The 27,252-nt window shown below is 36.9% G+C and overlaps 2 protein-coding genes across 10 annotated transcripts in view; one reads left to right on the top strand and one right to left on the bottom strand.

The window, feature by feature from the left end:
- Window positions 1-27,252, bottom strand: part of LOC105200148 (solute carrier family 12 member 4) — a 145,144-nt gene that overhangs the window by 28,276 nt on the left and 89,616 nt on the right. Inside the window, exon 1 of one of the 7 annotated variants that reach the window (XM_026137531.2) lies at window positions 17,079-18,081. The exons of the other annotated variants lie outside the window; for them this stretch is intronic. Coding sequence (XP_025993316.1) covers window positions 17,079-17,151 — 73 coding nt within the window. The 5' untranslated portion in view covers window positions 17,152-18,081. Of the gene's footprint in view, window positions 1-17,078; window positions 18,082-27,252 lie in introns of those variants that run through there. 7 annotated transcript variants of the gene reach the window in all.
- Window positions 18,747-26,895, top strand: LOC113004389 (transforming growth factor-beta receptor type 3-like protein). Of its 3 annotated transcripts, none has more exons than XM_039448856.1 (2): window positions 18,747-20,462; window positions 25,419-26,895. In XM_039448856.1, exon 1 carries the CDS (start codon window positions 18,830-18,832, stop codon window positions 19,802-19,804), a length of 975 nt encoding a protein of 324 aa, XP_039304790.1. In that variant the 5' UTR covers window positions 18,747-18,829; the 3' UTR covers window positions 19,805-20,462; window positions 25,419-26,895. The 3 variants fall into 3 exon arrangements, with proteins under 3 accessions (XP_039304790.1, XP_039304792.1, XP_039304791.1); XM_039448858.1 differs by having other exon boundaries at window positions 18,747-20,371; window positions 25,419-26,894; XM_039448857.1 differs by lacking the exon at window positions 25,419-26,895 and having other exon boundaries at window positions 18,747-20,155; window positions 20,245-20,652.

A 27,252-nucleotide genomic window follows, 5' to 3' on the forward strand; every position in this document is an offset into this window, starting at 1 on the left:
TAAATTGATAAAATCGTTTTTTTTTTTGAATTCTTGGTATTTTTAAATTAAAGTGAAAATATCTTTGCAGGAAATAAAAATTGATTTGATTTCAAGAAATGACGTTATCGAAGTAAATTTAAAGTAAATAAATTATTTGTTTAATTTATTTGCTTAATTTAAATAAATAACTTTTTAATTCAAAGAAAGTACTGATAGAAATGTGAGAAATAATTTAGTTTGTTTTGATTTTACAAATATACTTTTTTCCATTCAGAAAAGAGGTTTGTGTTGTACAATCATTTCTTCTAATAAAAGGAACGATCACAAAATTTTTTCAAAGTCAGAGAAATTTTTCTTTAACCGTGTTATAGCAATGCACAAAGTTCTTTCATTTAAATAAAATTTTTTTGACTCGAAGAAACATTTCTCTGCGTGTACGTTAAATTTGCATTATTTATATTAAATTAAAATGTCATAACTTTTTAAAAATCAGATTGCTCTAATTAAAACAAAACAATTGTAATATGATTTATCAAGTAAATTTAATATTTATTCGTGAATTATAAGATTATACAAAGTAACAAAAAGTATGATCTTTTTCTTTTACATAGGCGAATTTCTAACTTGGAAAAATTTCTAACTTAGAAATAAGTTAAAATTTATGTGTTTTAAAAATAATATTAGTTGAAGTTAAAAAAATTCACTCATTTGAAATAACTAAATTTTTTTGTAGGAGAAGCAAAAACGAGCGTTTAAGCTCCAAAATCAACGTAGTACCCAGTATTTTTCTTTTCTTCCCTTTTCTTTTCTTTTCACGTGAGAGTCATCTGTACAAAGTTTATATATATATATATATATATATATGGATTCTTAAAAGCCTTTTATTACAACGTAAAATGCTTTTCAGAGATTTCTACAAAAATCTTGTGCTGTTCCGCAAGACGTAACACACATGTAACACAATACGTACAAAGATTAAGTTACTAATTTAATAGACAGCTCTCATAAGTTATTGTGTCTTTAAATTATGTAATTTGTGAAAGAAGATTGTACAAATTTTATTCTCGCTTTCGATGGATTCATTTTTAGCGAATTTTATACACATATAGGAAGAAGCCATACGGATAAGAAAAAGGGAGTTTTCAAGAAAAAGGGAGACATCGCTTTAAGATACCTAATACCGATATTGACCACTCTTCTCTTATTAATATTTCACTTTTCCACCGATATCCTTAAAGTTTCTTTTATTCCTCTTTCCCTCTGATATTTCGAGTATTAGAGTGGGCAAGCGTTAGACTATTTAGACTCACATGTTCATTATTTAAATGGGATATTGGACACTGTGTGGCTTAGGCACCTGGCTATTCAAATGTCGATAGCAATATCGCGCGATATGTTAAGAGTGCAATATCGTTATCCAATATACACCGGAATCGAATCTCAATATTTCGCTTCAAGTTTAATGTTAAAAAGAGGAAGCGTCTCTACGCAAATACGTGTTTATGCGCGCAATAACGCGGCACTTGCGCCGCAATCCGTTAAAAAAAGGAACGGAGGAAGGAATTAACGTCGGCTCCGCGATATACAATCACAAATGTAATACTTGAAATCGTATTACGTTCGCTCTCGCCATTCTTTAATCTATTTAAAGGGTTTTCCATCTGCGCGGGAATATGAAACGCGACTTTTTGCCGGCAAAAGGGACCTCAGAGCGCTGAACGTCGGAGTTTGTATGACGCGTGACTGCATTAATTTTTAATTACTATGAGTAGCCTGTATAAAAAAAAGTTCATTTGTTTAAAAAAAAAAGAAGTTCGGTCGTGGTACATTAAAGGATTTTCTGCTACAACGATCAAAGCGAAAAGACGGTACGAACGAGCAAGAAAAAAAAAGATGACAGAGAGAAGAGAGAGAGAGAGAGAGAGAGAGAAGAAAACGAGAGAAATGTCATTTTTCCGTGGGCGCACGTGATAAGAAGAAATATATCGCGAATAAATACACGTGTCCCCGATCGAGCTGCATTTCTTTGACGGATGCTGCGAACGCCACGAGCGAAAAACGTAAAGATACGATATCGCCGTCACGAAAAATGGAGCTCCCTTCCGGGAATATTTCCTGGCGATCTTACATAGGTTTACGTATCGCCGTGCATGAAAGCTTCAACGTGTCTTTAATACGGAGAAACAGATCCCCGATAGAGAGCGAGTCGCCGTATAAAATTTTTACACAGTTTCTCTTCGGAAGCGTGTATCAAAGGGTCCATTTGAATGGCAGAAAGAAAGGCCATCCGTCAGAATTAAATAACGAATATTGCCGTTAACCGTGCGATGCGGCCGTATGTATATGCGCTGTTCCATGTTGACTGTCAAATATTCCACGATCGCTCGATGGCATGATTTCTAGATTTACTCTCTCCCGCACACTACCGTGTCGCGTGCACGTTCGAATAATTATGATCGAGTGTCATTTGCACGCCTCTGTGCGCCCCGCTCGATAGACACATGTAGATTCACCCGTGTAGCATGGGCGTGAACTAATTGGCGAACAAAGCGACCGGTATTATTCCCGGAATTGATCCCCCGATAATCGGAGGCAAACAGAGTAAGAATTATATGACTCCGTAATACTCCATGGCGCCGCGCTCGTATAAGCGCGAGACACAGGCGCTCTCCCACGCGGCCGAGTATAATGATAATCGTAATATTTCATTGATGGGGCTGTAACCTGCAGAACTGCGCGAACAAATGACGGCCGTAAGACCATAAACCTTCCAGCGATTGTCAATATCAGGTTGCTCGGTTGACGTCCCATTAGGATGATTTACAGACCTCGCAAATTGCTTTAATAAAATTTCTCTTGCAGCAAAAATTCATAAAGACTACGTAAAAGAATCCTCCATGCATGCCACCGACTTTATTTCAGACTCGGTTTTACATCCATATCTTGTCTCATTCATTCGTTCGATGGTGTTCTACACGCGGGAAAATATCAATTTCTACCACTGAAAAGACGATTGCTCAATTTACCTTTCTTTTTTTCTTGTAGTAAGTAACGATTATCTTCCAGGAGAAATGTCAACGAGGAGATGTCATATTTTTCTTTCATACGTAATAACTGAATTATTACTGTGGAAATCGTGTCCACGATATTGGCGTTAAGCAGCTTCCATATAATTCTGATATCTCCTCGTTCAGAGTGTTTTCTTTCTTTTGGTCGATATTAACCAGTAGCGTTTTGCGATCTAGTTAATGTACACATAAAGATGGCTCAAAAGAGACCTGGAACGTCTGTATTTTTATGTGTTACTCGTATTTTTCGAAATGGAAAGAATGATTTTTGATTAAAATATCTAAAAATTTAGCTCGATACAGATCTGAAAGTAATTTTGTTGAGTCATTAAAATAATTATGTTGAACGTTCAAGCATGATGAGTAATGTTACACAAATTTCAATGGTTTAGCAATTAACTGGAGCGTTCTACATAATTATTGAAAAATATTTTCAGATCTGTATCCAGCTAAAGTCTTAGATATTTTAATAAAATTGTTCTTTCCGTTTGCTAATTCATTGCCAATATCGAGAGTTTTATGATCCTTACTGGTTCATTTTTTTAATGTTTCTTAATCGTAACATCATAAAAAGTTCAATGTTCCTTAATAAAAAAATCCACTTAAATTTATATTACTAAATATTGGTATATAAAAGATTTATCGGCAATACACAGGTTCATCGTAAGTACAAAGTTTGAAAGACGAAACACACAATACCAATTTAAAACAATACTGTCAGTAACATTTTCTTACAAAAACTGACGATTAACACAAGAATGTACGTAAATGGATGTCATATTTATTTTTAATCGATTGTCAACGCTTTGCATTATCAAGAAAAAAATCGAAAGAACAATTGTGTCAGAAAGACAGATAGAATGTAAATTTGAAAATAAAATATTTTCCCGAGTACCAAAAAAATCCCGTAAAAATTCATAATTTTTAAGGATAAGAAAGAAATTCTCTGAAATTAATTTTTCTCTTAATTTTTCTGGTGTCTTTTCCAGTAAACACTTTTTCTATAACGAAGAATATTTTCTTCATAATTATTTTGTACAAATTTTAGAAAAACTTATTATTATATACTTGAAAAAAAAGAATTTATTCTCTTTCGAAGAATATTATACAATTGTATCGAAAAAATTTGACATAATAAGCAAATTGAATTTTTATTTTAACTTAATAATCTTGATTGAAGTGTTAAGTTAAGTACTAGGATTGAGAATACATTTGAATAAAGTTGATGATTTGTGGATACAAGAACTTATTATGAAATATTTGTATGAAATATTTATAATATTTACTTGAAATAATTTACAGTACGTCTTTTTTGTGTGCACAGAAGTTTAATTTAAATAAATTATTGTTTTAATTAAATATAATGAGTGTATTTTCAAAGAATTATCAAGAAAATTTTTGAAAAGATAATACTTAAAACAAGAAAACTTGAGTAATCGCTCTTCTCACGGGAATGATATTTTTTGAACGTAGTTATCGTGATCTTAACATCTAATATTCAAATTATAAAATTTTTCTAACAGAAAGTTAATTAATAATAAGTTTTAATAAGTCTTATAAGGTGATTATTAAAGTCATACAGCTTTCAAAACTTTTAAAACTTCGATTCTATGTGAATCTGTATTTCTTAAAAAATTACAATTTAATTGATTAATTAATTGATTATTTGATTATTTTAAATAGTTTCTCTTTTGTTAAATTTGTTTGTTAAATTACAGTAAAATAAGTAAATTTAATACTTTTAATACAAATTAAATTCAAAATAACAAATTAATTAATTAAATAATTATTTGTAGTATCTTTTCTTTTGTTAAATGTTCTGATAAATTACAGTAAACTAAATCACTTTTAATATAAATTAAATTTCACTAAACAATTTAAACGTTTTTTTACAGATTGATTTTGCTGCGTGTAGGACGAAAATTATGAAAGTTTAAAACTGCACAAGTACTTTATAATCATTTTGTAGGTGCTTCTGGAAAATATTAATAAAAAATCTTTCCTGAATGCCGGATGTTGCAATATTGGGATTATTAACTTAAATGATTTAAAAATTTTTCAATCTATGGATTTAGGATTCGTGAAAGATTAATGAAGTTTCGTGCAAATATTTAAATACCATTTAAATTTACAACAAACAAGTTAAAATACAGCAGTAGAAACGCGGAAAAATGGCAAAATGTAACGATCGCGAAAGTGGAGCAGCTCGTCGTCGCGACGCAAACGATATAGTTGTGCAAGAAAGCCGCGTGAGGAACTGGAGCGGGACGCGAGCGTCGTGCCCGGAAAATACAAACTCCGCTTTGTGCTTGCACGCGCGCCATTTGCCAAACGCTAGCAAATTTGGGACAATCTCGTGACGAGAATTAATGAGAACCGAACTTCAATCGTCCACCAACGCTGATGAAATTTCGATACAAAATGAACCTCGCTTTCGAGGATTCTCTTGATTACATTATTAATTATACAAAACCACCTACTCCATCACAGTATTTAATTACAATTATATTTGCGCGTGTGTGTTTTTGTGTGTGTAATGATCTTTTAAATATTCTCTACTTTGATTTGAAATACTACGAATACTTGCGAATACTTGCGTAATACTTGTTTCTAGTAGTATTATAAGTTTTAAATAGCTTATAAAAGTGAAAATGGTATTATGGGCACCTATTTGCATTTTATTTAATAACTTCGTTAATAATCAATATTTTAGATTGAAACTTAACGATTATATTCATTAGAATGTTGCTTAATAGATTCCATGCTCAAAGTTATAAAATATCTACTACTTAGGACGTGTTTTATACAAATATGACGATACTGCATGATAAATCGAAGAGGAACAAAAGTGGTGATACGACCACCACAAAAGTAAATATAAAAATTGGTTTTGTTGAAAAAAAAATACAATATTTTGTTTAAAAAATTATATTTAAAAAATGTTTCATGCTTTAGAATTTTTCAGTTCGTTATTGTTATATTTTATCATTGTTTAACATTAAATAACGAAAATAAAATAGTATCTCTAATATTTTTCAACGCAGCCCTGTAAAGTGGCAATCGATTTATTGAAAAAGTATTTTGAAACTGTCCATATTACCAGCACGCTTCTATGACCACATTAACAAAATGCTACGCTATTGAATAAGTTTGCATAACTTGAAATGTGTACAGCCGAATAAAAGGTTAAATAATAAAAAAAACCACTCGAGTGTACATTCGTGTGATAATACACACAAATGTAAAAACAATGCAAAAAAGTATGTGTAATTAAATGTTAAAATGTATAAGTTTCGAAATGATCAAAAATAAAAATGCTTTATAATAATTATTAGTTATCGTGTTTTGGCATATAAATGCTTCTGTAACTAATAGAAATTCGTCAACGGAGATAATAATGCTCATAATATACGCCCACACTGTAAACAAATTTTCTCAAAATTATCCACTATAATAGGTGTAAAGTTACTAAATAGTTGTAAATTTCCACGCATTTGTAAATTTGCAATATACAAGGGTAAGATTAATTTTGTAATTTGTAATTAAGCAGATTGCAGAAGTAAATTTACAAAATGTATGGAAAGTTATAGAAACGATGAGATCAGTTTTGCAATTGTATTACATATTATATATTCAAATATTGCCTCTCTATCGTACCTGTTGTGAACAATAGAATGGCTACTTACCGTGCCCGCACATAGTGATGCTAGGTGGGCAGAGTTTTCACGCATGCACAGTGAACATTAATCGCATTATATTTCACAGCAATACATGGAATGTTGTATTACGTAATATTACAAAAATTTAGATAATTACATACAATATTTAAATATCCTGTTATATTCCGTATAAAATAAGATATTTACTCAATAAACAAATCTATACATATTTTTTGTGGAATTACATAATTTCTATAAAATTACATGATATTTTTTTTATATTTATGGGACTAATCGTGTAACTTTTACATCTATTATATGTAAATTTACCGAATTTTCTTACAATGTACAGAATGTACTCGGCCCATAATACAACCTTTTCTTTGATTACTAAAGATTATTTTTATAATAATAAATTTATAATAATAAAAAAGATTGATTTACATTATCATTAATTAACTATTATAATTTATCATCATCAATAAAGTATTTTACAAAAGTACAGGTTCTTCTCTTTCCAATATAACTTTTCGCGATTCAAAGTTCGCTCAATTAGCTTCGTGATTGAGCCTGGAATGATGCGTTGCCATCATTCGAAAATCGAAACTGCAATTTGCCCTTTGTGCATTCCAGCGAAAATTAACGGGATGCTCGGATGCACCGAAGATAACACGAGACGACGGTGTCTGGTGAAGATAGATCGGTTTACGTCGTCGCCGTGCCGGCGGGATAACCCTTCTACGAGCAAAACGAGTGAAAACGCGCGCCTTTTATCGCGGAACATACGCCGTACGTATCGATGTTATCGTGTTTCCGCGAAAGTATCGCAACAGCTTTATCGCTTTTCTCTCATACACGGAACGAAGATTCAAACGCGCTCACCGCGAAACGGGAATTGCGAACGATTCTACGTTCCATCTCGCGATGCATTTGGAAGACATATTTTTATTGATGATATCTATATTTACGACAACGCGACACATTTTAAATAGAACGAGAGGCTCTTCCAGCGCAAAATTCTCGTACAAATTTCTCCGTAAAAGTACTAATCGCAGCCCCTTAAGCGAAGCCTAATGGCCCTCCGCTGCTTGCAATTGAACTGACGTGTAATTATGCACACGTCGATGCGCAAGATCCCCTCGGATCGCACTAGATACACTTGAATGACCTAAACGAGGATCTGGAAAATCAGGCTAATGCAGCCGGCGACGTTAATTAAGGGTGATACGTCCTTCTTTTAATTTTTCGCCAAAAGATGGCGCCCCTCTCTCCCGAAACTCGCGATCGTAATCGCGTTCGTTAAATATTCCGAGAAGCGAGTCACCCTTTTCCCAATTTATTCCACTCTCTCCCGCGAGGCACCGATAGAATAAAATGATCATCCTCAACAAAATTTATCAGCTGAGAGATAAATTCGAATGGCTGTAAGTACAATTTGCGATTTATATGTAGCGACTTGAAAAATAAGGTAATACCCGCGCGCGTCGAAAAATCCAAGGGACTTAAAATTCAAGAGATCACAATTCCGAAGTAAGCACGCTGCACGGAAGAGAACATTCATAAATTCAGAATCGGGATGTAGTTTTGCTGAAAATAAAATGTACGAGCATTTCAATTTTCGTCTGAATTTTTTATTAACGGCTCCGGTATCTCAATGCGGAAAATTTCAACGCGGCATGAACGACGGTCCATGGAATTACGATCGCGTCTACATCCACGTTTCGATTTCATAAATTCTATTTCCCGACGCTCGTAAATAAAGTTAAACAGGCGTGGGCGCGTTTCGGCGGAGACGGCGACGACGGCGACGACGGCGGCGGCGGCGGCGGCAGCAGAATTCAATTGAAATTTCATATTTCAAACTTATGGCAATTACCGTACATAGTATTTTATCGAGTGGGCGGCGGCTGGCGATTATTGGTCATCGATTTACGTTCCGGTGGCACGTGTGTACATTCGACCGTACGTGCGACACTGCGTGTTTCGACACATGTTGCGTATACACTTCGAGGCAAAATGCATCGATCACGAGGACTCGTTCATTGCTACACGGCAGGCTGCATCTTCAAATCAATCGTGTGACGCATAAATCGTACTCGATTATTTTATATTGGCAATTATCCGAAGTAATAGATGGAGCAGAGTAATATCAAAATATTTTTGAAGCGTTTTCGTTATTTCTGAACACCAGAAATACTGAGCAGTTATTGATCACTTCTTTTTTAGATTGTTACACTTCTTGTGTAAAAGATTGGATTTTGAAATTCTCTTAATCATTCTCAATAATTATATCCGTCATGCTGATGAGATATTTCATTTTTAGTTATATTCTTTTTTATTTTCGCAGTAATTTATTTGCTTCTTTTTAAGCTTTACGTGATCTATTATTTGCGACGAAATTTAAAACGGAATTCTGTTGGAAATTTTACATTTCAAATTATGAATATAATTATAGATCAGAAAACATTGTTATATTATACGATAATTTGATTTAAAATTATGTATAAAATATTCGATTGTTTTTCCTTAATTCTGTCGTAAATTATAAATCGTGTACAGCGGGCTTTAGTGAATAAAAACATTCGTACTTCTACATTGAAAGGGATATCCTTTGTTAAAAAGAATAGATTCATATCTTCAAAATTTTTTTATTTAAAAGTGTTGAAGCAATTAAGATGCAACAAAAATTAAAAATTAAGAAATTGATGATCTTTCAATCAAAGTAAGATATTAGAATAATCTTCAAAAGGACATTTTGTCAATTTTTAATTTATCGATTCTAATTCAATCTGTGCAATCTCATATAAATTAGGAAATTTTTTGTTTTTAAAAATCAAGTCATCTCAATCACTTGTTCAGAGAAAATCTGTAATTCTTAATTTAAAGGAACACTTCTTCGTGAATGCTCTAGTCTAGGATACTCCCTTGACGTCATTTACATATCAACTACTTGCTTCAATTCCTTTTTTTATTTAAAAGTTCTTAAAAACGCCTTTTTTAGATCTATAATAAAGTCTGCGATTATAAAAAATATCATCCTTCACAAATATTAATAAACACATTTACAAAAGTTGCATCTTAATTTCCCTTCAATGCGTTTTCATATAAAAATTCTTGAAAACATGGCTTTTCTACATACTCAACAAAATAGAATGCAAAGTAGGATAAAGAAAAAGCATTTCGCAACTTCCATTTCGCAGCAATCTACTATCGGCGCATAAATAATTTAATAACGGATGCTATTCTTTTTGTCCGTAATCATTAAGAACGAGGGAACTTTCTATGCATCGACGGACGATCTTCAATTTCGGCGCAGGCAGGGAAAAGGATAATAAACTGGTAATAAAACTGTGTAAACAATAACGTACTTAACGGTCGACGGAGTTTGCGACTATCTTTATGCGTCGCTTATCTCGCCTTGGCTTTGGCCCGTTCGTAAATTGCAAAGTCGACGACGAATTGAGTTAACCCACTCGTAGACGTCAACGTCTACATTCAACGTAAAATTATCACGGCGACAATTAAAATTCTCCACTTTCAGAATGAAGAAATTTTCGCGCTTGTTAAAGGTCTTTCTCTCCGCCAAAATTGTTTTATTCTACTTTCTTCGTCATAGCATTTGAATATTTGTTCTACCTAATTAAAAAAGAAATTTAGATTAAGTAAATAGAGAATTAAAACTTTTATTCACCGCCGCTTAGCAACTTGGAGCCACCAGCCCTTGGCGAGAAAATCGTAGCTCCCGAGCTCAAGTCAGAGTTACATCTTGTGAGTCTCTTCGAAATTATCGAGGACAGCCGTGGATTATCCTTGGAAAGTTTGTCGGATCGAAAGTAGCGGGGCCCGGCGCGGCGCGGGGAGAGACGGAGCCGGAGAGCCAACGAAATTTAAATAATCGGCAATTACGAGCGAGCGAGGCGTGAATTTCGCGCGGGAGCGCAAAACCGCCCCGCTTGGGCGCGCCGACGCTACGTCGACGTAATTTCCCGACGATGCATGACCGCACCGAGCGACGGTTGGCGCCGCAGCATCCGATCTGACGCTGCAACGCGCGTCAATTGGGAAACTGTGTGTCAACAAGGCCCCCGCTAGCCCCTGGACACGGCTCACACACGGGCAGCCCACTTATTCTGGCACGGGGAAGCATAGCAAACCGCGGTCACTTTAATTTTCGCCGAAACTCGAGATCGTGAAGCCAATATATATGAGATCAATCCCGACACACTTTCAGAAGGTTCCGAATTCATTTAGAAATGGAAGCTCATCTCCTCTCTCTCTCTCTTTTTTCAGAAAGCAGCTTCAGTTGAAGAACCCAACTTTTAATCACCTTGCCTTTCAACAGATTCAATTTAATTATACTACTTTAATTATATTTCAACTTAATTTTACAAATTTAATTATATATATTACTTTTATATTACTTTTAATTACTCGTTCCTGAAGCATTTACATAAATGAAAAACAGAAAAAGAGACAGAGAGATAGAGAGGGAGAGAAGGAGGTCGATTTACATAAATGGCTCACAGAAATGTCTAAAAATTTCCCTTCGCACAGCTCGCGAGGGGCAACGAGATAAAGCGATCGCTGCAGAATTCAATGACGCGTAACTACGGTGATTTCTCCGTTTTAACTCGGTCACAGTAAAATACAAAGTGTTTTTTCGCCGAAGGGGATGCAAACGCGCTCGCTGGTGATCGCATTATCTCGTCCGTACGTAAACCGACGCGTGTTTACAGAACGGAGCGTAAGTGGAGGAGGCCGACGCATAAATTTCATCGCGCGCCACTCGACAGATCAATCACGATTACATACACATAGGCGTGTCAATGGTCAGACGAAACCCGTAAATCACGATGGGGGGGGAGGGGGGAGTGCGCAGCAAAATGGTTTACGTCAATCCGGATCCCATAGTATCCGATTTGCCTAATCGCGAATAGATGGAGTGCACAGAGCGAATGCATCTTTTTGGGATATCAATCGCCTGCTGATACCACTGATCACTTGTAATGCGCGGTGTAATACATTCTTCTGGCACACAAAGTTAGAGCACATACGAATGTATGCATAATGGCATATGTATGTGTACGTTTGAGAAAAGTCTGGATATATTTTTCGGAATTCTGACAGATTCAATCAGTACGTCTGTTGGAAAATGAATGAGTCAGAAATCTTGTGGGAATCGTACAGCTGAGCACGATAAACTCTTTCCTGTTAAATATATACCAGAATGTCTTAATAATGATATTAAAATTTATTTAGAATCTGCGTTTAGGAACGATTAGCTATCGTTATAGAATTTTACTGTGAAAGAAGCAAGTCGTGGTATTTTTTTTGAGAATATTTCAAGTGCCATTATATTAATATGCAAGTTTTCGAGCACATATCGACTTCCGGAATTATTAGGCTCCTGAATGAATCTTTGTACAAAAACTAAAAACTGCACTGTCAAAATATATCTCTCATTTACGTTCGTCTTCAAATCCAATTTTGAGGATTCGCGTTTCGAAGAATCATTTTTCTAAAGTATTGATGAAAAATCTCGTAAAAGGCTGCGCCTTTTATCCTATCCTGGATGACTTTCTCCTTACGAGAGATAGAATTTTGCCGTATTCGTTTGATGGCGGTGCTGGGTACCGCTATATATTAGAAGATTTATATATTTAATCGGAAAATGCTAACAAAATCTTCATAGTTAAGTCTGTCAAACGTTCTTGCACTGTAACGTATCCACTTCTGAGAAGTAGAAATTCTATTTGATCTTGCCAAAGTGCACTCTGCCACAGGTACGTTTCGTTGATATAATTAAAATATCTTCCTTTACGTAATTAAACGTTCAAAATTCTATACTTAAGTTTCTATACGATTTATTTGTTATTAATTCATCAAATTTCGTCTCATTCCAAATAATATTGTTCTTTTGCAAAGTATCTTTTTCCCGAAAAGACGATTATTGTCTAAAAAATAAATATGTATTAAAATATAAATGTCAATTCTTTAAACACTTTTTTGAAAAAAAAAAAAAAAAAAAAATGTTTTGATTACTTCGATAAGACGTACATGGTAAAATGCATTTTGCTGTGACCAAACAGCATTTCTTGGTTACTATTATTGGAATCGACATTTTGAACGTTTGACAGATTTGACTGTGAAGATTTAGTCAGCATTTTTTCGGTTGGATAAAATTTCGAGTTGAATTCACTAGACGTTTCTTTCACTAAAAAGTTATGCCGATCTATGCAAAATATAAAATATACTTTTATTAAATTCACCAAAATATGCTATCAGCAGAACTTGAATTTGGATTGAAACGTTTGTGAATTCGAGTAATACATATGTATTGATTAATAATTGTACACACTCAGAATAAACTCACGCAAAAATAAAAGCGTTGGCTTATAAAGGCAATCTTTGTGAACTTAATTATTATTCTCAGAGCTTTATATTATTGTTTATTAAATGTATATTAAATATAAATTATATTAAATTCATATATTGAATATAAATTTAGTATCACTATCAAGAATTCTGGTATATTAAATAGGAATTAATCATGCTTATCTGATAAGGAATCCTCGATAAATCATGATTCGTTCCTTTTCCAACAAAAACGTACCGATTCAGCTACTAAATCTTCAAAGTTTATGTAATCAGTTTTCTCTGCAGTGATAATTGAAGATTCACGCGATTCAATTTGGCGATATTTTCACGACCGTGAGCAAATATTAGTCGCGGCAATTGAAGTCTCGTGTTAACTCGTGTCTCAGAATACTCTCATTTGTCTTATCACGAGATAACGTGGACATTCTGAAATTCTCGGAGACGCGACGTTTAAATCATTTCTGTACGCTTTCGATTACTTCGATTTTATTCGGAGCAACAATTTGCAGTCCTTCGATGGAAGTTTTCAATGTCACTCGATTTCAAATATGTCACGGGCAATCGGACGGGAGAATCAAAGATAGAAATTGAAACTCTCGTCGCTCCTCGTGTCTTCGATGACGAGATATAAACAAACCCGACTTCGTACTCGATCCGTGTGCATTTCAACTTTGCGCGGTTTGCGGTTTCCGTTTTTATTTAATCTCATCGCGTTTTCCCGCAGAAACATAACTCTCTTTCTCTTTCCCTCGGTCAAGTACGAATCGACGCGAATGCAAACTGTGAAACTGATACAATCGAAAGATTCCATCGGATTGTTCGTCAGTTATGGCTCGCGTGACTTGTATTCTCTTTGTGCGTACACTTCAGCAAAAAAGAAAGAATGTTCACAATTATAAAAATTGTCTCTCTATTAGAAGCTTGTAATTTACTATATAATTTCATTTATTTCAATTATATTTTATATTATTTTCTAATAATATTAAATAATATAATAAACACGTAATGGAACAAATTACGTTATATGTATTTTTGAATCGATTTTCACACAGCAAATTAATTCATTCTGTTCCTCGACTCGCGTGTACACATAAAAATACAATAATAGTATCATACAAATATAAAATATTTCATTTCGCAAGGTCAGTTTTATCTTGCCGAACCGCTGATCTCGATATCGACCTAAAATGATACCACAAAACCAAATAATTGTCTTCCGCGATTTTTTACGACTCGCCTTCGACGATTTTACAACTCGAAAAGCGAATCGACTTTTGCAAATGGTATCTTGAGTCATTTTGTTCCGAACTTAACAGCGTATTCACGAAGAAAACCAATAATAACGTTTCAACGTCTGCTTCCTTTCGGCGGATCGCCTCGTGTCAAAACGGACTTGAAAATCGGATATCGCTCGCGAGGAGCGAACTCTGACCTTTTGATCGCCGTCGCTGCCGAGCATTCGGAGCAATGCTTCACGTTCTGCTGATCAAAGGACGCCGCCACCCTCGCCCTCGGTGCATTTGCATGCACACGTACATACATATGTCACGCGCGTATGCAGCGTGCCCCTTCCGACGCAAAGTCGGTTTCTTTGCTGACTGTCGCCGTTTCCGCGGCGTCCGTCCGCGGAGCGGACCGAATCGCTGCCACGTCGCGCTGACCGAGTCACCTTTCGCAATGCATTTTACCGTTTCTTTTTTGTTTTTTAATTAACTTTGCGACAACCGCGTCCACGAGCGATCGGTTTCGGTGACGAAATTTATTCCGAAACTTTAAATTCTCCGAGGGTAAGTGTCCGCGGTTCTTCCCGCGAGCTTAAAGGTTGTCGATTCGCCAAGTTATTACGGGATTAATTTTAATTCAGGACTCGGGGTTGAGCGTTTTAATCGCGCGGCCAAGCTGCAGAATATCTCCCGCTCCATATTAAAATGTAAAAGCACGTTCGCAATGGAATGTAGGAGCTGAGCTCAAATTGAATGTGAAGTTCTGATTGTGCCTCAATATTTCAAAGCATAATAAAGAATCAACTTTGCTGGGAGTTTATTAATAATGTAAAATTTCCAGGAAAGCTGGAATATGAGAAAGACTCGGGGATATAGAACCTACACTCCCCCACTTGCTAGATTATAAGTTGGAATCTCGACCCACGTATCAAATTTTCCTCACCCTCGGATATTTATCATCAACTTATGTCCCGACAGCTTGTCTCAAATATTTGATGAATCTGGGATTTATATTCTTTTAGTTCGAATGTTTAGATACCAATTTTGATTTGTGCTCGAACAGAAATTCCATTCTCAAAATGAAATTTTAAAGATAAACAATCAGATTCTTCGTTCAATTATTTGTTCGCGGGGAGAAAGAAATTTCTGATATTGAATATATCTATTTTATATCATTTCTTATATTTAAATAAACATTCGTCAGTGTAAAATAATTTCTTTATTATCTCAAGAGTATTTCTTTAAAGAAATAAATACTAAAATAAATATATTTAATATATAATAGGGAAAAAAAAGTTTTCTTTGAATGCAGAGATTCGGAACTTTTTTAAATAATTACATATCTACATAATTTATTCTCGTTAATTAAATAATATATTTTTGAAGAATATATATTTCATATACTATAAGTAATATTTATTCTTTTGCTAAAACTTGTTACTTGCGTCCAAAACAGATTTGTATTACATTTGCGAGACTACATTATGTAGATATGCAATTATTTAAAAAACTCCGAAATTTGTTACAAAACTTTATAAATTCCCTTTGCGCGCAAGCAGCAAAGAAATTTATTCGCACAGAGCAGAGATTATATATTAATAGTTCTTTTAGCAAGTAACTTAATATAAGAAATATATATATTTGATGTTTTAATGATATAATTATCATCAGCTTCTCTTTTAACCGAGACAGCAGTGAATCAGAGAAATTACTACCTAATAAGACAAAAAGTCTCTCGTTTTACTCCGCCACACACGTAAGATCGTAAATCTGATTAGTTCCGTGCGTGGATTGTTACTCGGTAGTAGATAAAGGGAGTGAAAGTATAAAGCTTCACTTTACTAGATGTCAGACAATCGGATCTATAGGAAGCTTTCGGCATTAAAAACACACGGGGGATACTCCGGACATATATACGCGGCTCTTCTCTCTGTCTCTCGTGTGCACTATCGATTCACCTCGCGGCCTTGTGCTTAATTGAATTAGTATCGGGCTAAAAAAGAGTGACCTTGAGTCAATTAACGGCGAGACAGAATAAGACGGAGTGGCGCTTCTCCACCGTTCTCGCGTACAGGCAATAAAAAGAGAAAGTTCCTCTTTAAGTCGCGATTATCCTCCGCAATTGTGGCTCGCTCATATTTCGCGCGCGTATCCGACGACGCTATAAGTAATGGTCATTAATATGCAAAACACTTGCGGAGAGTTGACAAAAGTTTTCGAGAAAAAAAACCGCTCTCTCTCTCTCTCTCTTTCTCTTTCTCTTGCCAGTGGCTTACGCGAGTTAAACACTTCTTTTCAAACAGAAATATACAATATATATATATATATATACACATGATCGGTTCGTGCAGCTTCGGATTAACTCTCCGTTATCTCTGGTAAAGAAATTTAATTTTCCAGTTTTAATTGAAAAAATCTACAGGCAGTGCCCCGCAGCTCGTAAATTTTTATCCGCTACCACTGTTATATTTTAATTTCTATTTTCTATAAATAGCGTTATCTTCTATATACCTATACTTTTTTCACCAAAGCACGCTGTGATTACTCAACCCATAGACTGTGGAAATTTTTTTCAAATATCGCTCTGTGCTGTTTTACATTAAATTAACATTTCTTACGTAAACGATTTTTGCGAAAGGAAATTTTGGCGCATTATCTTTGCATACGCGGAAGCTGAGCGGATCGGAGCGGTGTTAACGGGGGGTGTCGGAAAGGGTGGCGGGGAGTGGGGGGCGGCGGGGAAAGGATGGCAATACGATGATGCGTACCAGCTTGCGGACGTGCTGGCGAACCGTCGGGCACGACGATCTTGATCTGCGACTTCGGCGTGCCCTCGCTCATGGTAGTTTTGACACGTCTTCGATTTTCCACTGACCGGGGGTGGGAAACACGAGGCCCCCTCTTCCAGCTGCCACCCGAAGCTCAGTGCCGTGCACGCTTTCCCGATACCCGCGCGAGTATCGCAGGATCCTTATCTCGATCGTCGCGGGATCCTCCTCTCCTCTTCCCACGGGACGTCCCTCCTTCGCCTCGTCGATTTTTCTCTTTCCGTCCGACTACTTCGATACGAGCTTCAGGTAAAATTGCACTTCTGCCATAATTTACGAGAATTTTTCAAATTCTCGATCGACGATCGTTTGGAATTACCGGAATCGGCGAGATCGAGGTTCCTTGTTGTCGGAGAACGCGAGCGAGATAATTTGATTCTAACCGATTTGAAGCTACGAAGTCGCGAGATCGGCGGGAGATCTAGACGATTTGGGGGAGTTTGTTTTTTTCGGGCAGCTCGCAGTCACACGGAGATCTTCCTGGCTCTTTCGATCGTCGACGTGGGAAATCCTCGGGGGCGAGATCGGTAATAGTAGGCGCGCACGATATCGATCTCGGTTTTCGAGATCCCGCGGGGAAATTTGTACCTCGGGATCGAGAAGGCAGGAAGACGCCTGTAGGGCGCTCCTCTCGCGCGACGGCTCGTCGAACTCCGCGCGCGTGAGACTTACTTTCCGCCTCGATCCCTCTCGTCAACCCTCTCGCGATCTGGGAGGAGTCGACGTGTGCGCCGAGCGACACACGGGTGGCGAGAGATCGGCGTACGGCCGCGAGGCGGGCGCTCTCTCAGTCTCTCAGCGGGTGCATCTCTTCCGCCCTCCTCCCCCCCCTCTTCTCTCGCAGGCGGTGTCACAAGGTCACGAGATCACTGGGTTCGGCTGGATTCACGCGCGCTGGTGTACGTACGTTCGATCGATCAGTCGGTCGGTCGGTCGGTCGGTCGGTTGGTCGGTCGGTCGGTCGGTCGCGGTATCCACCAAGTGGACCGCGGGGGAGAGAGGAATGTACCTTGCCGCCGATCGTCGATCGCGCACACCCGGATAAACGCGCACACACACGCGGATCGACGTATACGCGCGATCGAGTCACGTCTCTGGATTTTCTTCGAGACTCGATACAAGCCGCTGAACGAGACTCGTTAGGAGAGCCGTGATTGATCGTTAGGACAGTCGATGATGCCTTGCCGTACGGTGACGTACGCGCGACGATCCTGCGGCCAGGAGTAGGACGGCACCATAGGGGCGACCGGAGTGTGAGACGGCGAGACGGCGCACACTGCGAAAGCGGGGAAGCGCAGCGCGCGTCTGACTAGCGCCGGAGCGTAGCTACTGCGCCGCGGCTGACTAGAGCGCGGACAGTCGCTACTGAGCTGAGCGCAGTGGTACAACCCGCGGTGTGTCGGACGTACTGCTTCCTTCTCCGGCGCGTTGCGGAGTCACGGGTCACCACCCTTGCGCGTCTCTTCCTGGACCGAATCTCTCCCTCCGTTCGCCCTCACTCGCCGCACGTTTCCAACCTCATTCCTCCCCCTGTCTTCACTCTCTCTCTCCCTCTCTCTCTCTCTCTCTCTCTCTCTCTCTCTCTCTCGCTTTTTCCCCCCTCTCTCTTTCTCTTTCTCTCTCTCTCTCTCCGCTCTTTCTCCTCACACGCTGATCGTGCTTCAACGTACCGAGCGTGCAACGATCACCCGATGCTGACTCGCACGACGGCGACGGCGACGGCGGCAGCGGCGACGGCTTTCCCTGGCAGAAAACGTCGACTGCCGCGCGCGCGCTACTGCGAGGGGGTCGGTGACGGCGACAAAGCGTTCTCCCCGGCTTTTCCAGGGGTTCCTCTCTCTCTCTCTCTCTCTCTCCTTTTCCTCCCTCTCCCCCCGCGCTCCCCTTCGTCGCGCGCGCACGCTTTTACGCCCTCTCCTCTCGATGATCTTCCTCTCTCCTCCTGCTGCCCCGCGGCCACGATGCGTTTACTCTCTCTCTCTCTCTCTCTCTCTCTTCATCTCGATTCTCTCGCTCCTCATCCTCTTCCTCCTCCTCCTCCTCCTCCTCCTGCTCCTCTTCCCTCCTCCCGCGGAGGACGGAGGACCGCGAGGTGTCCCGGGCGTAGTGAGCAGCTCTCACCCGCTTTATCCACCCTCGCACAGCGCCTGCGCGTCCCGGGGATGTTCCCCTCGCTCACCTCCGCGTGCTCTCCTTCTGCCTCCCTGACCATCCGTCCTGCGGATGCCCTCTCGGTCTCTTTCTCTCCTCTCGCGGTCCACGCCGCCCCTCCTTCGTCCCCATTCTCTCCTCTCACCACGCTGTTCTCCGCAAGCGCTCGCCTCCTCTTTCGCCTGTTACCCGCTTTTCTTCTCTATCCCTCTTTTCTGTTAGGTGGCCGCGCTGCTTTTATCGGCCGTGTCCTCTTCCTCTCGCTCGTGTTATCTCGGAGGACCATGCACGCTCCTCGAGCTGAAGCCAGCCTCTCCCTCCGGCCACCCTCCCCCCGCCCGAGCACCAAGTTTTTTGGCCGGAACTCTTACGACGGATCGAATTTGAATGCGTGCGGGACGCGAAAGCGGGTCACGGTTCCGTCTCCTTCCAAAAGAAACGCAGCGAAACGCAACGAAACTGTGTTCGCCGAGCGAAAACAGTTTTCATTGGCGACCTGCTTTTTTTTCGTATAGAACGGAGAGAAAACGAAACTAAAAGGAAAAAAGAGAAAACGGAGCTTGCAATCTGTCCTTAAACTTCATTTTAAATTTAATTTTCTATTTTTTAGCACTCGCATAAATTCGCAAACCGCCGCGTGAGACAAATTTATTTCTCTCTCGCGCAAGATGAGAGAAAGAGAGAGAGAGAGAGAGAGAGAGAGAGAGAGAGAGAGAGAATAAGAACGCATGACATAGATGAATTACCGGTATTAAAAGCGCGGGATTACACAACGCGCTTGCATTGTGATACAATAAATTGTCTTTGCACGGATAAAGACGTCGACGCTCGATCGCCGAATTTTTTTCGAACATTATTCGACGAACGTAAGGCATTTTCTTCTTTCCTCCTCCGTCCTCTCCCCCGTAAATACACGTGCGCACGCGAAAAAGACAAACGTTCCACACTCTTGCAGCGTCGTTATTTATGTTCACACCTATGGGATGTGCACGAGAATCGAGGCTTAAAGCCTGACTTTAAATCGAAACACCAGCTTTAAGCGGAGCTTCGAGATATAAAAAAAAAAGGGAAAAGAGACCCAGGTGATATCTCACAGCCGTTCGCAATCGTTCCCTTATGCGAGGCGTCGTTCGTGAACTCACGACGAGTGCAGATATCATTGAGAGCGTGATGGTATGCCGAGGATGACGTTCGCGCATTTAAAATAATCTCGGGTTCCATATTTGCTGATGCATAAACGATTCCATTGCGAGCAAAATACTTAAAATTTGATTTAAGTGTTTAATACAATTAGAGATGAGATAGGCCTGCATACATGTATATATGTTCATATACTAAGAGAAAAAAATTTTTTAATGTATTTTGATCCAAGCATTTGAATTTAAGTAAAAATACTTATGTTAATAGACATATTATCTTAAGTAAATAATGTTGTATTTTTACATTTTTCTCCTTTGAATAATAATTTTACAAATAAGCTAATAATGTTATTAAATTTAATTAAATTGTATTCTTAGATTTAAAAATCTGATTATTTTGAATATAAAAATGGTCCCACAAACAAATGTTTTCTAAACTGCAAGAAAAAAATTACTTGATTAGAAATTATTTCTTTACTTTATTAACATAAATATTTTAATTAAAAAATGTTTAACTTGACCACAAGTAAATAAGCTAATATTTATCAACTGAATAAATAATTTGTCGTGTTAACTAAATTTTTTGTTGTTTTATAATATTTTTTCTGTCAATGTATATGTATATTCTCTTTCTCTCTAATAGTATTATATATAAAACGCGTTTCAGGATTAATTATTAATTATTGTATGCATTTAATATTTAATATTTATTTTTTAAAGCAATATTTTTTTTTTTTTTTAAAGCAAAACAATTTATTTTTAATCCTTTTCAATAATTTATTTTTGTAATTTTCCCGCTTTAAAAAAAGATGCATTTCACTTAGAAAAATAAAATTGCGTATATGCACTATTGTTGAAAAGTTCAGTACACCTCATGGTTTTGCTAACAATTTCATTTTTCATACATAAAATATGAACATAAAAATGCGAGAGCCAATATCGGTCTGCAATAGTCTGCGGCGTATGTCAGTATCTAAGAATAAATTTTGTACGATTTTTTTTTATACCATCTCCAGCTCCCATAAACTGCGTGCCGTATATTCGTCGATCTTGAAACATCGTTCTTAACTGAAGCCGGAATGCATAATGTCACAAATTAAATTGGCAAGCAATTTAATAATGTATGAACTCGTGAGCATCAGTATTATTGCTTGTTACACAAATTACATTGGCAAGCAATTTAATAATATATGAGCTCACGAGCATCAGTATTATTGCTTGTCAACCGATATTGGCTCTCTCATCTCTATGTTTAATACTCCCATCGTTCCTAATCTCACACATTATTGTTTATAAAATATGAAACTAGGAAATAATTTTTTTATTTTTAATTACGGAAATATTCAATAAGATCGCGAATTACTGAAAAGTAACTGTAAATGAAAAAGCATGTACGTGTGAATTAAATAGATAAATATCACGTGTGTAAGTTGAAAGAAAAAGTTTCGGCTTCAAATTTCGCGCTGGACACTGATAAATACTTGAATAACATGTAGGCGAGTAACAATGAGAGAACGATATATGAACGGTACAGGAATCAAGCACTATAATTAAACACGAGTCTTTGATTAAAAGTACAAAGTAAATTTGTAAACACTCAAAAATAAAATTTGTTGAAAAATTGAAATTCAGTCCGATACGTTCAACTAAATACCAGATTGATTCGACAATTATTTAGTTGCACAAAAAAGGGTATATTCATTCATGTGCACCATTAAAATTATTAAATCGCGGAATTAGATAAATTCAATATTTAGTTGAATGTATCGATTAAATATTTTGGCTTTTCGACAAATCGTTCTTAATGTAGTTGTAAACTAATAAAAATGATATTGATTCTTCAACCAATATAACAACTGAATTATTTGTCTAGAAATGTACTTATACTTTCCGTTTACAATTATTTTCTGGCCATTGGTGACCTTATTAAATACCTCCGTGGCGGAAAGTAAAAGAAGACATCGCAACTCCATATTTTATGTATGAAAAATGGAAATGTTGTTAGCAAAAATACAAGTTGTGCTGAAACTTTTGAACGGTAATGTATATTCTTTTTCTAGAATATGCAACGACAAAATCCATTATTCTCACTGCATTTTGATGTCGAGTAAATAACGTTGCCTCGCGTAATGACGTGTACAAGAGTGACGCACGGCACAATGGGAATGATTTCGTTGAAATTAAAATGCCCTGGGATAGCCAGCTACTGGGTAACGCAGCACAGTTTTACCGTGATGTAATTTTATTATTATACCATCGGCAGTAAAGGGGAGCTAACCTTCTGTAATCTCGATGCGGTACGGCGTGTCTTTTTCTAGACATTATCCACTGCCGTCGTCGAACTATGAATTTTAAAAGCGTCTCTCTTTTTCTTCTATCTCATTCTCTCTCTCTCTTTCTCTCTTTCGCCACTCTTAACTAGCCAGCTGAATGGCGCGAAAATCCGGGAATCGAGTACGAGAGAAATAACAGGAACCGCCCGGGAGGCTCAAGCAAATTTGACTTGCATCGAAAAACGTTCATCGATGCCAACGAACTGGCGTAACTTTTTTTGCGAAACATCGAACGACGGTGGAGGATTAATCCATTCGTGCAATTGGATTATAGTCTGATTCTCGTGTGCTCGTCCTACTTCCAGCGAATAATGAAATTTAGAAACTATCGAGAGATTTGAGATATTTAGAATGATAAAAAAAAAAGTGCAAAACATACAAACGCTTAAGATTCTAAAATTTAAATAAAATTTTTTTTAGATCGACTAAGGAATAGTTACGATCGGTTTCAAATTAATTAACGATAATACGCAGAGAAAAAAATGCTGTTGAATCAATAGCATCAGCCTAATTGGAAATGTCTTGGTTCAAAAACAGCATTTGACGAAACAAAAAGATTAAAAGTAAAGACAATAACAAATATATAAATGAATAAAATTTAATAAGTGTAGTTGAATCAACATTTATTAGTAAGATCGATAAAACCATATTTTAAACGCATAATGTTAAAAATATGTATTAAATTAAAAGAAAACATACAATGTTTTTTTTTTTTAAGAGAACGTAACTTTTATCAATCCTGGACATTACTGACAGTTCGTAATTCGATGATTAATTGAATCGAACTATGTTTTAATTTATACTACAGCATTTTTTTCAGTGTAGAGATTATTGACAATAAAGAACCTAAGAAAAATCTTATATAATGTATCTCAATGGCATAATAATACAGGGTTACAAGTTACATTTTTTTCGAAAATTATTTTTTCTCATTAAACTTAAAATAGATATGTTTTTAGTACAAATATGGCACTTGTCTCAGGCTTCTAAGACTCTAAAATAGACGTTGAAAATAAGCAATGAGTGTAGAAAGCTCGCTGGTCTAGGACTCATCCTTTTTTCTTTTCTTTCCTTTCTTCTTTCTTCTTGTTTAACATCGCCCTTTTATTTTCATATTAAACTCTTTACCGTTTTCAAGTAAAATGATAATGCATTTACCTCCTTTTTACTCGCATGACCCCATCCTTGACTCGATCATAGTTGGTATAGCGTTTATTTAATATTGTGTTTATTTTAACGTTGTTTATGAATAACAACAAACACGCTAAATTAATTTTTTAATTATTTATTTATTCAATGTACACTCACGGCTGATGAAGACTGCGTACAGTCGAGACTTGTTCTTGTTTCTGTATTTTAAAATTTTGTTTAATAAAGGTTGAGAGAGAGAGAGAGAGAGAGAGAGAATTTTTCTTTAGTTCTAGTTATTTCTTACATTAGAAATGTTGTTATAATTTACCACAGGTTTGATATTTAAAAAAATAATGTGTCTGTAATAGAATACTGTAAAATTTACGATTTCTGATTGTTTTATCAACGTTGAGTCGGTAAAAAAAAAAACTAAATTTAAAAATTCAATTTTTTTGTTAACACGAAATCAAGCATTTCAGGAATTAGAAATGTGTCAAAAGTATTATAGAATGTCATATTTAAATTCTTAAAAATAATTCTGCTGGTTCTTGCACTGCAATTAAAGTTAAAGCAATTTTTTTGTTAAAAATAAAAAAAATATTAAAAAAAAAATGTTTTTTACTTGTGTCTTTCTTGCAAATACCTTTGTATAAAACCGAAATGGTATTACGACTCGACTTCACGCAAGCAAATTCCAAAACATTATTGCCGAATTTATAATGCAATGTAATTTAACGTTTCATATACGAGCGTAACAACGGCGGCTTCGTTCTAAAATTTGCACGGCGAATACGTTCGAGTAAATTTGCGAGCATGCAACCTAGTTGTGAAATTTCATGTCTACTAGCTTAATTAAAGCGGTGTTATGTACCGGTTCGCGTACATACAGTGATGAATCGCATATTTTCGAAAGAAATACAAGAAACAGGAATCACGAGAGAGAAAGAGACAGACTGTTTTATGTTGGCATAAAATATAACGCATCTCGCTGCGAGATGCAACCGTTAAAATGTTATTACCGATTTTTGCCGGCTTTCACGGCGAAGCTACGCGATAAAGAAACCCCCGCTGGAGCAAGATAATGAAACTGATGGCAAAGTTCTGTTCGCCGGAACTCCTTCGCGGAATTATCGTAAAGATGGTGAAGCGCCGCATAAAGATTCGTGCCATCAAGCCGCACATTGTACCGAGCAATTCAAATAAAAGTTTCGGCTTTCCCGTAGCTTTTATTCCTATTTTTGTACACAAGAAGTATAGCGACTTAATAATTCGAGTTGAACTCTGGCTCCCATCTTTTATTTGTACCAGCGGATTTCTATGTAAACGACTTTATATTTGAAGAAGAAAAATGTTGATTTCCTTACGTTTTACTTGCAAACGGACTTTTTTACTTATATAAAGTATTCGGATTTCTTTTACAAAAATGGCCATAAATTGTCATAAAATCTAAATATTACGTAAATTTTATTTAAAAGTATGAAAAATAAAGAGACGAGTGTGTATAATTTTTTTCATCCCCTTCTCAGATTGAAATCGAGCTGGGCGATGCTGGCGACTCAGTAGGACCTCGATGACAATCCCGGCGCATTAAATAATAAAAGGCACGACCAAAATGCCATTGGGATCTCTATTGCAAATAGCCACAATTTTGCGGAATAGCGATGGTCGCTGCGATCGATACAACATGCGGTGCACCTATATCGGGAAACATTGACTGAGTTGCAGCGGACCTTCGTAATTTTCGACAGGAGTTTGCAGAACACGTGGAGCGAACTAATTCGATTATGGACAATCTGACCGCGCCGAGGGAAAATTTAAAGTTCACTCAAGCAGCGCGCACGCGATGCTGTAATTGCCGATTCCGCTATTATTTCATTAGCCTAATGTGTGTGTGCAACAATGTAAATTATTAGGACGTAACATGAAATACCGCGGCAGCACCCGTGATTTCTTCATTAAATTGAAGAATCGAATGATCGTGATACATTGCACTTTAATTACACGTGCCACGGGTGCGCGTATACGATTCCTATATTTTTGCGACGTAATTAAATGAAGAATCAATGTCAATTTTACGATGTTAAATTGAAATCATTTGCGTAGCGTGTACTGCGCATGATGATAAGGTAAACTGATACTGTAGTATAACATACATGTACAACATACATCTACAATATACAATAATGTTGCGTGTATGTCACGAACACTAGATCAGAGTTTATTTAATCTCAAGCTCGCATCCCGTTAATTTTCAATGGGTAATTTGCATTCTTGGGAAATTTTGAGAGAAAGAGAGAGAGAGAGAGAGAGAGAGAGAGAGAGAGAGAGAGAGAGAGAGAGAGAGAGGGAAAAGATGGGAGAAAAAGGGAGAAGGATCGAAGGAGGAAATCTCTTGTCGAGTAATTTTGCTAAGTGAGATACACCCAGGAATTAATTCGTCAGTAAACTAAACTACTGACATCTATTTAAAGTTTACTCCACTTAAACTGATGTTCGTACAAACTGCGTTCCGTCGTTATCTTTAGGCCGCTAATAATTTACCGCTTTCGGAACTATCGTACGGAGCGTTCGATTAATGACAAAATTATTAATAATATCGATCGTGTTTATACCTTCATCTCCTCGCAATTGAAAAGATTAATTTGGAATGTCGTTAGAGAGTAAGTTGTCGAATTTTCTCATCAAAACAGAAATAAATTGGGCATTAGTATTAGCACCAAAATTATTAAATTGTCAATTAATATTGCGAAATCACCATTCTAGTTTAATATAAAAGATGCGTTTTAAGACGGAAAATAACACTGTTAAAAATGTCATAAAACTTAGTGTATTTTTAAGTTACACATTAAATTTAATGTACAGTAAATTTAATGTATCAATAAGTGAAAATCATGTGCATGAAATTAGTGCATCTTTAGTGCACTTTTGACATCAAATTACATTAAATGTACATTAAATGTTTTTTAATATACCTGCTTGAAATTTGTTTCCGTTACATTTCATTAAATTCTGCTGCCGATTTTTAACAGTGAATTTATCTATATAAATTGTTGCAATAAACTTAGTAATTACTGTTCAATTTTGATTTCCGGAATTTTCTTTTTGAAGGGAGAACAAGAGAGAGAACGGAGTTATTTTCGCGGAGGCTAACTAATTTTGAGACATCGCTTCCTGCAATAATAAATTTTCCGAATAAGATTATTAGAACACCAGAGAAATAATAATAAATAAAGAATGTTGAATAAGAGAGGTGGTTTAAAGTTCTATTTTCGAGCTGCTCGCGAAAAATAATTGGCAGACGGAGAGAGATGGATATTACGGTTGTTCTCTGCGAGAGGGTTGGCTATAACTTAACAGTGA

This window comes from Solenopsis invicta, chromosome 4, assembly GCF_016802725.1.
Source record: "Solenopsis invicta isolate M01_SB chromosome 4, UNIL_Sinv_3.0, whole genome shotgun sequence".
NCBI classification, from domain to species: Eukaryota; Metazoa; Arthropoda; class Insecta; order Hymenoptera; family Formicidae; genus Solenopsis; species Solenopsis invicta.